Genomic DNA, 15,490 nt, shown 5'->3' on the forward strand with positions numbered 1-15,490 from the left:
CGTTTAACCCCGACTAAAAGTGTTAGCGTCTTCAAGTTATAATTTATTATGAAAGCTTTCATACTAATTTTACCACCAGGATCTCCAGGACTCGTCTGAGCCATTGTGGCCACGCCTGCTCATGTCACTGCCAATGCTGCTTGTTTGCCTGGACTTTCCTTTTCGGAAGTCATTGCTTGACCCGTAAAACGAACGAGTGAAAGCCCTGTCTTCACTTTCTTGGGTCCAGTCATTCACTCTGTCGGCCGGATCGATCGGTTGCATCGCCGTAGCCGTCCTGGACACTTTGATGGCCTGTTCCAGCTGCGGGAGAGTCCGCCTAGTAGAGGCCCTTTGCTTGGAAGCAACGATACTCCTCTTGGCAGCAGAGGCACCCTTCCTAACAGTCTTACAAGACCTCCTTGCCGACTTTGAGGTCTTTGGCTCTTCTGGGTCTTCTCCACCGCACATTTTGGCGGATGTAGCTTTTGTATAAGATGAGTGAGATGGGTATGTGTGTGGGAGTGGGAGTGTGATTGTTTGTTGATGAGGAAAAGGAAAGACGAGAGATACTTTGGAGGGACGCACATATTTATAACTAGAAAGAGGCAATAGTAATCCATTATATTAAACCAGAAGTGTATTTGCTAACCTTATAATTGACTCATAAACTTAATACTGCTATGACCTTCTAATTACCCTAAACCTTCTTTTAGTCTAACTCTCCTTTATAGCCTATATAATACTAATATATATATATTATTTTAAAACCTTTAATTAACTATTTCTTATATATTAGTATATCTTAATAAATCTAATATCTTTATACCTTATTTTATTAAAAGCTAAAAATATATTATTTATATAATTTTTAATTAACTTATAATATTACTTTATTAAAGTTTTTTTTATAATCTTTATATTAATTATTCTTTATAAGTCTCTATTTATATATTAATTAAGGATATAATTTAAGCTTAATTTCTTTTTTTAATAAATTTAAATTACTTTTTTATTTCTTAGTTATTTTTTAAGAGGGCTTTTAAGGTAGTTCTTTCTTACTTAATAACTTAATTAACCTTTTTAAAAATGTCTTTAATAATATAAGTAAAAATATAAGTATTTAAAATAGCTATTAAAAAATAAAATAGCTAGAAAGCCTTTTATATTCTTAAATATTAAAAAAAAAGGTTATTTAAGAACTTATAGCTTTAAAAGTATTAAAGCTAGCTTTATAATAAAAAGTTATTTTATATCTTTTAATATCTTTTAAATTAAAAGGTAGTTAATTAATATATTAATCTTAGAATTAATTAAAGTAGTTTATATAAATACACTTTTTTTTTAATATATATATTATTATCTTATTTCTCTATTATTTAATAAAATCTTTAGTTTTTATATTAAATTAAATTATCTTAATAAATATATTAAAGCTTTTTATATCCTTTAAAGTTAGGTAAAAGAGTTATATTCTAGGTTTTCTTTTTATTAATATTTATATTATAGTAATTAGTTAGGCATTATAGTATAATATCTAAATAGTAAGCTAGATATATTATTTGCAGTTAAGACCTGTGGCTAAGAGCTTATAATTACTATACAGAACTTAGGCAATAGTAATACTCTTTTAACTGTTAGAACTTAAATTTCCTCTTATAGACTTCTTGTAAATTTGGCAAAAGAATGTCACTTTGTTTCTTATAATCTTAGTATTATGTACATCACCTCTTTTGCAGTATTAACAAATGCTTGGCTGTGAAACAACTTGGTGCACTGAAATAACGAAATAAGAAAACTCTCTATTTTGAGTTTTTACATATCTTGCAAAGATAACATGTGGTAAGAGAGTAGCCAAATATTCATCTTGACCACTAAGGTCAATTCCTGCAAAGCTGACTCAAACTAACTCAGGATCGCTAGATATCATTACTAAGTTCTGTGTCGTGATTATAAGCTCTCAGCCACAGGTCTCAACTACAAATAGCACATTTAGATCACAATTTCTCATATAACACGTGTCTCATGCAAGGGATTTACCCAGCATCCTTCCAACCACAACAATTCTCATGACAGTCTCGGCACTCTCCCGGGTTAATTTCTCCGCTTCCATAACCGCATCATCCAGACTCATTGGTCGCTGGATGATACATGTGAAAGCATCAATCCCAATATCGTAGTTCACTCTGGCTCCTTGCCCAATCGTACCAGCGATGGCAATCACAGGAAGTCCATGTTTCTTTGCAAGTCTGGCCACTTCTGCGGGGATCTTACCCCTGGGTGTTTGATCATCAATGCCACCTTCGGCAGTTAGTACAAGATCGCAGTCATCAAATATACTGTGCAAGTTGATGTACTGCATGATGACCTCATATCTGGGCCTAAGAGTAGCTCCAACCAGGCGCAAACCTGTTCCAAGACCTCCTGAAGCACCACCTCCAGGAGCCAGTCGCACTGTCTTGTCGCAGAGAATGCCTGTAGCAACTTCTGCCAACTTTTCCATGGCAAGGCTAAGTCGAGCGGCCTGCTCTGGGGTCGATCCTTTCTGGGGACCAAAGACATTTGCTACTCCGTCTGGTCCGCAAAGGACGTTGTGCCAATTTACAGCAACGTCAATCTTGGCTTTGAAGACACGACTGTCAACCTTAGAAAGGTTAATAGATCCAAGGTCCAATAGTGACTCGCCGCCACGGGCGACAGGTAAGATACGCCCCTCAGCGTCAAACAGCCTCGCCCCAAGAGCTTGAAGCATTCCTGCACCACCATCACACGTTCCAGAGTCACCACATCCAACCAGAATGCGGGTAGCCCCAGCATCAAGCGCAGCAAGGATGAGCTCTCCAACGCCAAAGGTTGTTGTCTTGCCTGGATTGCGCCGATTGGGTGGGACTAAGCTGAGACCAGCGGCAGCGGCCATCTCAAGGACGGCAGTGAGTGGCTCATCATCCTTGTGACCAAGCAATCCGAAGAATGACATAACCTTCTCTCCCACAGGCCCAACTACAGGGACTCGGTGCAATGAACCTCCTGTTGCAGTAACAATAGCCTGGGTGAAGCCCTCTCCGCCATCAACCAACGGGACCTTCCGGACCGAGGCATTAGGTTCGACGGCGAGGATGCCAGCTTCAATACAGTCTGCAGCCTGGCTTGGCTGGAGACTACCCTTGAAGCCAGATGGACATACAAGGATTTTCATACTTGGTGTAGCGACAGTGGAGCCCATTGTCATCTTGTACGTGTCAAAGGATTTGGGTATGGTGTCGTAAAGTTGTAAAGAAGATGGGTCAATGGTGTATGAACGATAGGCTTGTTGTAGCGAATGTAAGATTTCCAGCTTGTACTATTTAAAGCGAATGTAAAGATGAGCTTGTTGAGTGTTCTGAATCACTTGTTCCTTCATCTGGATGTAGCCTCATTATATAATGTGTTGCTTCTTTACTTATGACATGCTTCGGGTTTTCTTTGTGCTCATCCACCGCAGTTTCAACACAGTGAATGATTCCATCTTCTCACTCAGCCTCGACAAGAAAGATACGCTAGCCTGTATCACAGAAGAGGCATGCCCCAGAATAGCAACAGGTCGTCTGCCACTTTGTCTTGAAACGAATGTTAGCTCAAAATCTGCTTTCTGGAATGCGCTTGCGTCACGCGATCACCAAGCCACCGGTCATAAATAGAATGAATTGAGAAGGAGATTTGCCTCAGACATCAATCAGGTGAGTCCAGATAAGGGACGCGTCATTCATCTGCTCATCGCAGGGCTGAGAAGATCATTAGTGGGTAAGTCGCTAACGTACATTGACATGTCGGGGTGCGGAGAACAATGAAAGCTGTGACAGGGATAAAATTTAAGCTTAATTCAATGTTTCGTGCGACTCCTCGTGGCTTGACTGGGCAATGCTGACTTGAACGTCATCAAGGTTGCGTGCTAACAGCGCCGTCATTGCTTGGCTCTTATCTAACTTCTGCGAATCACTGCTTCTGCCAATCAACGAGAGCCACGAGCATCCCAGAGGGCATATTTATAGCAAAAACACCGAAACAGATCCTCGGCTACAGGAAGCCCTATCGATATCTTGGCCATAGAACCTTGTTTTCCCCACATTAGCTCGCACAAATTGCTTCAACGACATGATTTGTGAGCCCTAGAATACAAGCGAGAAGTCTATATTGCAGAAACTGTCGCCTTGAACCCGCGCACAAATTGCAATTCAGGCTCAGGTCTTTTCGGAAGACTCGGGGCCCAAGAGCAATCAACTCGGTATGTCAGAATATTCCGAATCTTGTGGCGTGATGATGCGCGATGCGATTTCCGCCTTCGGGTCTTGGCGATGCTGCTTCAGCAAATGAAATGGCCCCAACCCAACCAAGCTAAGTTGAAACGAAACTTCTAAGCCACCCTAATGACGACTATGGACAATTTACAACTGAAACCAATGTCACTCACCGTAATCACTCAAGCGATAGGAGCAATTCTGGAAAGACGTCTACCAGCAGAGCGTCTTGGACAATAGCCTCATCAGTGACGCATTCAGGCTGTGTAGTCGTGACAGTCTTTCCCATGTGGAATGGCGTGGTTTGGCGCGAGTTGTTCTTTTTTACTTATGCAGGCTGCGCCTTTATCTTTAGACACCTTAGTGTTGGATACCAAGCATGACCAAGATACAGCCTTCTCGTCGTGGTAGGATACACTTAAAATGTGAAGATATATTTGAGCATCTCAGCCCTTCTGTGAGAGGTAACAACACATCACAGTCCATTCGCTTACTTATTCCCTCGTTTTATCATTCCTCATTGTACTCTACACTTTACCTTGAAGTCATTCGTTCGTTGTCGATCAGCCCATTCGCTATTGTCCCCAAGCCATGAGCAAAAGCAATACTCCAGCGCTCTCAAGAGCTGGCTCTCGTTCCTCTCTTTGGAGGTCCTGGAGTCCCATGCTCGAAGACTTGGCCAACTACGAGAAGTCGCGTGAAAATTATCCTTGGTTAATACGTGACCATGGTCAAGACGGAGTTTATGACTCGAGCCCTGCGAGTCGTCCAAGGCCACTATCATCTCTTGCCGAAGACCCCGATGTCGTGAGCCAGTCAGACCAATCCACAAAGACGTCTGAAGATTTAGAGAATCAGTCAGTCCCAGAACCTCTTCTCTTATCTCAAGATGAGGACCCAAACCTGGTAAGTCGGCCTCCATCATTTTGCCGAACTCTGCCCTTTTAGCCACCATATTCATTGACACATGGTCAGGTAACCTGGGATGGTTCCCATGACCCCTCCAATCCACACAACTGGACCAAACGCAAGAAATGGCTCTCGACAATCCTTGTCTCCTGTTTCACATTCATCTCCCCCGTTTCTTCAACCATGCTGGCACCGGCCTTGCCAGACTTGGCCAAAGAGTTCAAGATCTCATCTGACTTTGAGACATACCTTCTCATGTCTATCTTTCTCTTGGCTTATGCAATTGGCCCATTTTTGCTCGCCCCCTTATCAGAGATGTTTGGAAGAGTTGTTGTTCTTCAGTCTGCAAATATGTTTTATCTAATCTTCAATACTGTTTGTGGGTTCTCGAAGACCAAGGATCAGATGCTCGTCTTTCGCTTCTTGAGTGGTCTTGGTGGGAGTGCACCTCAGGCGGTATGATCACCAGTATTTACTCGAAATTGACTTCTACTAACCAGTTGAATTTAGCTTGGAGGCGGCGTGCTGAGCGACTGTTGGAGAAAAGAGGAACGAGGAACTGCGACCGCCATCTACAGCCTTGCCCCATTCTTGGGACCTGCTGTTGGGCCCATAGGTAAAGCATCTCAACTCTCAACAATGGCTTCATACTAACAACCCTCAAGCTGCTGGTTACCTCACCCAACATCTGAACTGGCGCTGGATCTTTTGGGTAGTCTCCATAGCCGATGCTGTGGTTCAGATCCTGGCGTTCCTGTTTTTGCAAGAGACTTACCCGCCCAAGATTCTCAAGGTCAAGGCCAGAAAGCTCCGCAAGATAACTGGCAACAGGCTTCTTCATACTGAGTTCGAGCAGAGAGATCGATCATTCATTTCTTTACTTTTGACCAACTTGAAGAGGCCATTCAAAATGCTGTTTACGCAGCCCGCTATTCAGATTACGGCATTATACAGAGCGTATTTATATGGCCTCATGTATCTTGTGTGAGTGTAAAGGTTGATACCAAATATGGTACCAGCAGCTGACATGTCGCAAGTTTTGCTTCTTTTCCCATGGTTTGGGAACAACAATACAACCAGGAACCGGGTCGTGCGAGTTTAAACTACGTTTCTCTTGGTATTGGATTTGTCATCGGGCTTCAGGTTTCTGGTCCCTTGATTGATAAGGTATTTGACCTCTTCTGTTACCCTGATATTATACTAAGACTGCAAGGTTTATGCAATGCTCAAGACTCGGCATAACCATCCTGGGCGACCCGAATTTCGCGTACCCCTGATGTTCCCAACTGCGCTTGTGACGCCAGCGGGTCTCGTTCTTTACGGGGTCTCCGCACACCTGAAACTCCACTGGATCATCCCAAATGTCGGGACAGCAATTTTCTCTGCGGGGCTCATTCTGTCGTTCCAATGTGCTCAAACGTACATCATTGACTCGTATGAGCGATATGCTGCCAGCGCGACTGGAGCAGCTGCTTTTGTTCGTACCATGGCTGGCTTTAGCTTTCCTTTGTTTGCGCCTGCTATGTATAAACGTCTTGGAATTGCATGGGGAAATGGTCTGCTTGCGGGTACAGCTATGTTGATTTGTCTTGTCGCGCCAATTGTGCTTTGGCGTTATGGGGAGTGGATTCGAAGGAAGAGTCCCTACTGCGCAGGATAGAATCGCGAAGGCGTTGCAATTTAGAGCATCTATAGTATATTTTACCTTGATGAAATTAAATACGTGTAATTAGAGCATTTACACGCATTCTTAGCATGACCAGCACCAGCGCGGTCTTGTTGTCGTGAAGCTACATGCACTCCGCCCATCTTAATCGTCTCGATGCCATTGCGATACTATCATCATCAAAAATTCTCAATCTCTTATGTAATACGAGCCACCCTTCGGTCGATACTTTGGTACTACACTGAGGATGTTCTCGGGAGGCAATTATTCAGCTTCGGCCCAACTTTAGTAATCAGTACTCCCTCAGAATGTAGCGTAACCGTCTCGCTTTCTTACTTGCATCCCACATAATAAGCTGAAAAGCTTATCTTGGGCTATTGTGTCGGTAGTTGGTATGCTGCCTGAAGAGTGTTTTTGAGAGTGTTATTTTGAGTTGATAGACCTGACAGCTAATACTTGCATCGCGCGCCTTACCTTGCCCCCCGGACTAAAAGTATACATAACATAACATAAGCCAGAAGCATGACGAGATTGGCGTCAGCATGTTATTTACGATCCTCGATCGTTTGTCGGCTTCAGATATTTGTCAGCCTGTGCCGGTTGTCAGTCACGTCCACTTGACGCTGTCATTGACTTTAATCACCAGTGAGGGTTCATATCATATTTCTGTTGTAATTCGTAGTTTAATAGTTATGGCCCGTTATTTACATATTTGCTCATTTTACTTCTTTCCTCCGCAGGTTACTTAGAGCTTTCCTGCAGTCTTGGAAGTAGACTTTCCAATAGGTATCACTGAACAAAGCTGCACGCAGGAAGCAAGAAGTTGTCCGTGTTCATTGAGAATCTCAATGTTCATATCAAACCTCCCACCATGTATTCTCTTCATTGTGGTTCGAGTGAGGAGCCAGTCCTGTGGAGTAATTTCACACCGGAACATAATATTCAGAGTGGTGGTGGGTAAACCCCAACTGCTGGCGGCTTCCATCCCATTCTCAGCATAATTGAGGAAGATGGGGGGAACCTAAAGTGTGAGATATGTTAGCTTTGGTCACAACACAGTCGACATGCAGTAGTTACCAGGTCCGCCAGTACAGGCAAGTGCTCGAATCGGAACTCTCTACCATCATCCAATTTCACCCACTGATATCTGGTATTCTGGCCTCCGAATCTTTCGCTCCACAGTGGCGCGTTACCGTCGTTAGGTGTGTACACCCTTATCGTCGACGCGGGGGGATTCATGTAGTAGTAACTGGCATCTGACCATCGGGTACAATCCTTCGTTCGATCTGGTAATGGCCAGACTGAAGGTTGCATATTGTTGACGTGACCGTCGTCTTTCAATATACCAAGCCTTACTATAGCAACTGTGCAGACCTTGTGCTCATGGATCTCTAACGATTTAAGCCTGGCTTCAATCGTTGAAGTGCGTTTACCTCTGCTCAGAGTTTCAAGGGCAATTTCGAATCGACCCTGGGGTAGCGGTTCGAGGAACTCCACGGACATGTTAAGGGGTTCCATATTCTCCAGGCTCCCATGCTTGTCGCGATAATATTGCCGCGCGGTCATCATCAGGACTGTGGCGCAATACCCACCATGGGCTGCCAATCGACGACCGCCTACAAGTTCAACATTACTAACGTGTTGTGGATTCATGGACGGCGAAATAACGCACTATTGCCGCACCAGTCCAGCGGGACACTGCCACTATATCTCTGTCCATCGGAGTCTGCAACTGGACTCGTTTCGATCGCGTCAGGCAATGGGATTCTAGGGAATTTGAAAGGTCTCCATGTTGGAGTAACGTCTGGGTGAGAATTGGGCAGATGGGAGGCTGACATGACTGTAGCGCTGGAGTCTCAAGTAGCCGGAGAGAACATATTGTAAGTGGAAGAGCTAATTTCTAGCAGTGTGCTGCAATTAAATATATGGATCACTCCAGGTAGAGATTAATTAAGCCTCGGCAGAGACATAAGGCTTTGAGTGTTCCGCCTGTTCCGAATCCCCTGACCTTAACAATGACTCAAATGGAGCGAGATACAACTCTATGGCCACGCGGTGGTGAGGAAATAAAGTTTGGTGATGGACTAGGTACGGAGGATTTAATATGTGTTCAGTAATCATAACCTGTCTAGCGACATTACCATTATCAAATACAGCCGGTGTGATTACTAATAGGGTTGTTATCAAGCCTACACAATAGAAAGAGACTATGAAGTCGGCCACCCAACAAAAAGCCAACTCAAATACATAACTGTACCTAATAGTCCGATCAGTTTAGGCTCGAGACAGGACCAGTTGGGCCAGTGGCTTCTCAATACTCGTTCAAAGTTTTTAAGGAATTAAGTAACGTTTGCTTGTTAAGGTTGTTTGGTTCTACCTTCACTATAGTCTCAACACCAACTTGCCCATTGTAATAGGATCAATAATCGTTGCTTTCATGCTACGTCACGTCTTTTCCGCTTTCAAAGTAGCCATCACCTTTTTCATCCTTCATCCACCCTGTCTAGGCAACAGGTGGACATTTTTTTTTTCGGCGAGTATAAGCAGCTGCATAGATTGAATATAGCCCCAAGATGGACCAAGTTTCTCTATTAACAGGGCTTTGAATGGAATCTGGACCTGCCCTATCCCGACTACAATGCCTTAGAGCCTGGGGCGAGTGTCACATGCAGAAGCACATCTCCAGCGAATTCGACCTGAGAACGCTGGACACTGCATGGCGGATATTGTGAAAAGGAATATCTCGTCCCAATCATCCGTGTTAGTAGCCTAAAGTTTAACCTTATGGCCAGCAAGTAGTCATGTAGCTGCATGGCGGAACCGTCTGCACACGTCCGTCGACTGGCAGCCTGTTACGAGCGCCGTGGAGTCGCGATCTCTGTTTCGATTTAGGACCTCTGTTGAGGAATTTCACAAGGTTGTCCAGCTGGCAGTGCTAAGGCCACTCTGGCCATTGATTGATAGTCCAAGAGTATGATATCTCAACGAGATATATCAAGCCAGTCAACCACTCTGGGTCATGATCTTTGGAAAGAAACTTCTTGCGCTGGAGTCGGGTTGGTTGCATGGCTCTTGCAACTCGATTTAAGCCTTGGTACACATGTCTGGACTAACGCCGGATTGAATCAGCTCCATACAACTACCACTGGCGGCGTGGTCGGAGCCGTCATTGAACGTGATGGGAAGAAATTAGGGGTCCAAGCCAAAAGAGGAATTATACTTGCGGCCAGTGGATTCTCCAGGAACCCAGAGTTGCGGGATCAGTTTCTGCGAAAGCCTACAGATTCTGAATGGGGTCTAGCCGCGCCGGAGGACAAAGTGATGCCATCAAGGCTGCTATGGGTGTTGGGGCAGACATAGCCCTCATGAAGCACGCTTGGTGGATGCCATGCTTCATAGACAATGGCAAGCCCATCTTGGGCGTCTACGTCCGCTCATTCCCTCACTCAATCTATTTAACAAAGTTTTTAGTAATCCAAGCCATAGGCCGAATTCCAACTTGGGCACCATCGAGAAGGGGCCTTTCTCCCAGTTGAGATGTACCCCGGCGATGTTGGGACCAAGGGCGGTCTCATGACTGATGAGCGTACGAGGGTTCTGGATAAACAAGGTCAACCGATCAAAACTTTGTACGAGACGGGTCATACCACGGCCATTGTATTAGGAGCCAGGTATCCTGGATCTGGGGGTACCATTGGACCTGGGATGAGTTTTGGCTATGTTGCTGCCTCAGACATGGCTAGCTGCTGATGTATCTTGTGTGTTGTAATGTAGATCAATGACTGTTGGAAAATCCGGGGAGTCCCCTACCCTTCGATGTTTAGTTTATTCATCTGAAGGTGTCGCACTGGATGTGTTTAAAGTTAATGTGATGAGCAGCAGCAAATATATTAATGGCTTATTATAAGTTCAGTTGTACTAGCTGCCCACGCTAACTTAATCCATCTGATCAATTCTGCGAGATATGATCTGTTCTTTTTATAAGCTCTATATGAGGAAACATCTTCCTTATTTTGGACTTCAGAAGCTTCCAGATATGCTTGATGGGATTGAGATCGGAGATCGGGCAAATGTGCAGGCCAGTCAAAATACTTAAATCTCTGCTCCATTAACCACTTTGTCAATAACTCTAATACGCGAATCTTCGCGCTACCTTGTTCGAATTATCTCATTTCATTGTAAATAGGAAATAATTCCTCTGTTAATGCCTGCTGAAAACTCTTTGAGGTATTGGGCTGAAGAATTACGTGTTATAATGATAAGACTAAATTTTTCGCATTTCTCGATCGCTGCCGCCGACGATCCTTCAAGTGGTAGGAAAATCCCTAGTACCATCTGGCTTTGTTTAAAAAACGTTGCATTGGCTTTAAGCTTAATACGAGGGATTTCGAATGGTCTCCGATCTCACTGACCAGATTAGGTGGTGGCACTCCGTGCAGTAATTTTAAATGATCAGCAATTTTAGTTTTAGTCAATTGGCGAGTCATCAATACAGTCAATCCACAAGACCCAGAGGCTGAACGCAGATTATTCCCAAGGAATTTTACCAGCGTGCAAATTTAGTCCATCTTGATGATTGGGGTTATAGATGCAGTAAGCTGATCATGCATGCACTCAAGAGCCTCAGCCACACAGGAATTACCCGTAGAGGTGCTCACTGGCTAAAAATACCACTAAAAGATAGTGGTGTGATGTAACGATGCACCCATGAAAGCTACACACGGGATTAATTGTTAGGCTCGGAAGTCGGTCAATCACTCTCTACGTAGTAAATCCTCTCAATTCCAGAACGAGCAGGTTACCCTAACGGTGAAAGTCAATTGCAATACGAACTACATAACGTACCATCGACTTAAAATTACGGCCCAGTCTAGAAGAGAATCATGGCCACGTTGAACTTGTGAAAATTACCCTATAGTGACAGCATGCGCGCGAGAGTCCGGGCACACAGTGAGCCAGTGCACTGATCTGAAGGTTCCACCTCGGCTTTAAATTACGGCAAGTTTTCAGTGTCTGCCGGACCCGACGGTGTCTCAGAGCCCAGCCTCCCCCGCCTCGGCGTCCACGATGACGTCCAGACCCGCTCGAGCTGCCACTTTCAAGATTTGGTAGTCCCGTAATGGCTTGGCTCGGCACGGCAATTCTGTTGAGCTTTCTGGCCTGTGTATCGTCTGGTCCCTTCTGGAAATGAGTTCATGGTAATGTTTGAGGAAGTGCATGAATGGAGCAATCCGTGTTTTTACAGCGCCTGCACGTTTAAGCGGTCAGTCTCACTGGTATGGGCAATGCGGTGAGACGACTGTTTTCTAGGACTGTTCTTCCAAGATGCACAATGTCGTCACTCTCCCTTTCTGTGTATGTAGTACACGGCTGAGACTGGACGAAATTCGCCGATCTAATCACAGAGTCAGGAACAAATGACATACCCGTCCTTGTGAATCATGTTGTGACCATTACATAGAACTTCGATCGCAGATTCCCCCTACCTCTCAACAAAGAAGCATAATCCCAATTCAGCACTAGCGGGGCGGACGATGCACGGGTAGGGCCATGATTATCCCCTGGCTCATCTAATAATAACCCGCCCGCCCTGTGAATACGAGCTAAGCATAATTCTTAATACAAAAACCCATGCGATAATAACATGACGCACAGAGCTGTCGGATGTTTCGGCATACAGTCCACTGCAGTATTGGGTAAGATTCCCGGTCGACAAACTTGCATTTGCTGATCTTTACAACCCCGCAGAAATATCACGAGGTCAGAATTTCTCCGGACAAGACGATGGATCATACTTCGTATAGGTGATATTAGGGCGCAGCTAGTGCAGTTTACTTCGTATCCTATTCGAGAAGCCCAGAAGTCAGATCCCAATTCTCACATAATATAAAGGCATATAATTACCCAGCTCTTGTTTACTTTTATCATCTCATCTCATCATTCACTCTCAATCTTCTCCATCACAACCCTCACATCTCAAACCTTTTCATACCCAACTCTAAACCGCCACCATGAAGTTCGCTGCTTTCACCGCTCTCGCTGCCGTCTTTGGCTCTGCTGCTGCTGCCAACAAGGCCAATGTCATCAACGACTGCACCAACACCATCTACGTCCAGTCTTTCCCCTACGGCGGAGGTGCTCCCGGCCCCTTGACCACTGTCAAGCCCGGCCAGCGATTCTCTGAGGATCTCCGTGCCTCTGGTTCTACCATCAAGATTGCCACCACCCGAACTCTCACCAAGCCTCTCTTCTTCGGCTACTCTTCCGAGTCTCAGCCCAACAACGTTTACTGTAGGTCTTCTCATCTGCCTTGACTAAATGACACCACTAACATTCCTCTTCAGACGAGTTGAGCACCGAGTTTGGCAACCCCTTCGCTGACAAGCACAACATCTTGAGCCCTGGTGAGGGTTGCGAGAAGTTTGACTGCAAGCCCAATGATGCCAAGTGCTACAGCACCCCCAGCATGAAGAAGGTCTACGGCTGCCCCAGCCCCGTCAACCTGTACGCCAAGGTCTGCGCCAAGTAAATTGGTATCTTTGCGATCACCTTTGCTTCCAGTGGCATTTAATAAGGCCGGGCCAACAACAGATGTCCTGTTTTCACGGATCCACTCACTGGGTTAATACTTCTTCGTTACATATATTATTAAGCGGCTTCGGAGTCCATCAGATAGGGTACTTCCTGTAAATGGAAGACCAATACATATTATTATCTTGAATCAGTCTATATTAGCTGGTTCTTTTATTGCCATTAATGGTTATCTTGTACCCGCGTAGTCATCATATGCAAGTCACCCTGATCCGACACTTCTTATTAGTTTGTCATCCAATATAGGCCGAAACCTACCGTACTGAAATCATGTCCACAACACGAGAGAAAGTGCTGACTACTTTAAATCGTGTCAAGTCGGATTGCCTTGGCCTTTTCCAGTTATTGCAACTATGATCATCTGGGTACTTTGGCTGACCATGACGTGTTTGAGTCTATTGGCACTGGCAAAGTGAAGAGTTCGCTTGGTGGGTTTAGAATGCTAGTTATGTATTCTCCGATGTCCAGTCTGGGGAGATTTCTGGTTCAAAGAAGATGTAAGCGGCTGCATCGTAAGTAAGAATACATAAGTGAACGTCGAGGCTCTTCTCCAGCTGAAGGTATCAAGACAAAATGGCCTCAGCGAATTGCATGAAGCTGTGCTCTACAGAATTATTGTATACAAAGTGAATGTGTAAGATAATTTAGAAACTAACCTTACGCCCCGCAATTCCATCCATAAAACATCTTATGGGCATGATCGCCATAGTTGGATATGTTATGTCATTTTGTATCGAGACTGTTAAGTTCTGTTTGGTGATTATAAGCTCTCAGTCACAGGTCTCAACTGGAAATAACACAATATCGAAACTGCAAAGTACTGCTGACAGATATAATGATAGGTAAGTCTGAACATTGAACAATGATAAACAGGTGATGAACTTGACAGGAATCGTTCAAGCATGGTCCGCAAATCCCAAAGTGGAGACTGGCTATCAGTTCTATGAGTTCAAGATGAAGACAACAACTTTCAGCTAAGTCATCGCCCAATCAGGGCTATACCCGAGTCTAATTAAGATCTCGATGTGATTGTGACATGAGTGGGGGCGAGGATCCGGTCCACCCAGCCTCTACAACGCAACGTTGATGTCAATATCAGTTTATGACAAAGAAAGTCACAATAGTAGTCATGCCAACATGTTTTTCTGGATTTATATGGCCTGCAGAAAGAAATACTCTTATTGACCAGCAAGCTAGGGGATGGTAGAAAACTTAAGACTACAGTCGTAAATGACAAAAAGGTTTAGGCATCATTAGGATACCTTAAGTAGGTTTATAATGAGCTTAGAATTCTCTTTGGCTAGTATATTTCTCACCCCGATGTAATGAAGTCTTCTGACGCCGGAAGAGCAAGGTATTGTCATGCGCGTACAAACTCAGTCTGCGATTATGCCTTATCACACAGAACTTCTCAAGGACGACAAAGCTGCAAATTGTTCAAGATCAATAGGTCTTCCTTGGCAGACAGATGCATACACTTCTAAATCATGCTCGGACTTGGAAGAAGAGGAGGACTTTGCTAATAGTCTCATCGAGTTATGGGTACATGCCCGATACGACGCCGAAGCAAGATGAGACATTTTGAACTGAGTTCTGTAGCTGAAAGGTTATCTCTGTGTACCTCAAATAATCATACTACTGAGAACGGACGGGCCAATCTCAGGATGTTATCGCGCGACGTAGAGTAACCGCTGTTGATGGAAGCAGACCGACGGCAGATCCTCGATGTTTTTACCCCTCAACACCAAAAGCTTACTTTGATGCAGATGCAAACGCATTTGGAAAATTGCAACGGCGGTGTCAAGCAATTGGGCCGCCATGGAAGTCAGCTGGTGACTTGTGAGCTGTCAGTCGCCGGCAAGCTACCGTTTAATGGCATAGCGGCGGGTGCATCTCCGGGAAGCGATGCATATTTACGTGACATTGAATTTCTAGAAAAGGTCCAGAACACCAAGTACCACGTTTGTTATCTAGAAGCAATTGAAATGCCGTGACACGGACGCGCTGTTGGTTGAATCAAAGATAGCAAAACCCCCCGCAACCGGCTGAGATTTACCGATGCCGATCAAGG

The 15,490-nt window shown here is 44.6% G+C and overlaps 5 protein-coding genes across 5 annotated transcripts; 2 read left to right on the forward strand and 3 right to left on the reverse strand.

Annotated features, from left to right (window-relative positions):
* Nucleotides 1-69: 69 nt before the first annotated feature.
* On the reverse strand, nt 70-450 carry BKA55DRAFT_535704 (uncharacterized protein; the record flags this gene model as incomplete). Its single annotated transcript, XM_046189731.1, has 1 exon — nt 70-450. One exon carries the CDS (start codon nt 448-450, stop codon nt 70-72), a length of 381 nt encoding a protein of 126 aa, XP_046052549.1.
* Nucleotides 451-2,002: 1,552 nt separating this feature from the next.
* On the reverse strand, nt 2,003-3,208 carry BKA55DRAFT_535705 (glycerate kinase; the record flags this gene model as incomplete). Its single annotated transcript, XM_046189732.1, has 1 exon — nt 2,003-3,208. One exon carries the CDS (start codon nt 3,206-3,208, stop codon nt 2,003-2,005), a length of 1,206 nt encoding a protein of 401 aa, XP_046052550.1.
* A 1,239-nt stretch (nt 3,209-4,447) lies between these two features.
* BKA55DRAFT_721813 (major facilitator superfamily domain-containing protein) lies at nt 4,448-6,822 on the forward strand (the record flags this gene model as incomplete). The annotated part of the gene is made up of 6 exons (XM_046201020.1): nt 4,448-5,159; nt 5,229-5,618; nt 5,673-5,778; nt 5,828-6,146; nt 6,200-6,329; nt 6,376-6,822. Exons 1-6 carry the CDS (start codon nt 4,845-4,847, stop codon nt 6,820-6,822), a joined length of 1,707 nt encoding a protein of 568 aa, XP_046052551.1. The 5' UTR covers nt 4,448-4,844.
* A 751-nt stretch (nt 6,823-7,573) lies between these two features.
* On the reverse strand, nt 7,574-8,666 carry BKA55DRAFT_721818 (thioesterase-like superfamily-domain-containing protein; the record flags this gene model as incomplete). The annotated part of the gene is made up of 3 exons (XM_046201021.1): nt 7,574-7,849; nt 7,906-8,444; nt 8,501-8,666. The coding sequence occupies 3 exons, from the start codon at nt 8,664-8,666 to the stop codon at nt 7,574-7,576; spliced, it is 981 nt and encodes a 326-aa protein (XP_046052552.1).
* Nucleotides 8,667-12,839: 4,173 nt separating this feature from the next.
* On the forward strand, nt 12,840-13,357 carry BKA55DRAFT_503579 (uncharacterized protein; the record flags this gene model as incomplete). Its single annotated transcript, XM_046187019.1, has 2 exons — nt 12,840-13,119; nt 13,173-13,357. The coding sequence occupies 2 exons, from the start codon at nt 12,840-12,842 to the stop codon at nt 13,355-13,357; spliced, it is 465 nt and encodes a 154-aa protein (XP_046052553.1).
* Nucleotides 13,358-15,490: the final 2,133 nt, after the last annotated feature.

This window comes from Fusarium redolens (assembly GCF_020744475.1).
Source record: "Fusarium redolens strain MPI-CAGE-AT-0023 chromosome Unknown BKA55scaffold_4, whole genome shotgun sequence".
NCBI lineage: Eukaryota > Fungi > Ascomycota > Sordariomycetes > Hypocreales > Nectriaceae > Fusarium > Fusarium redolens.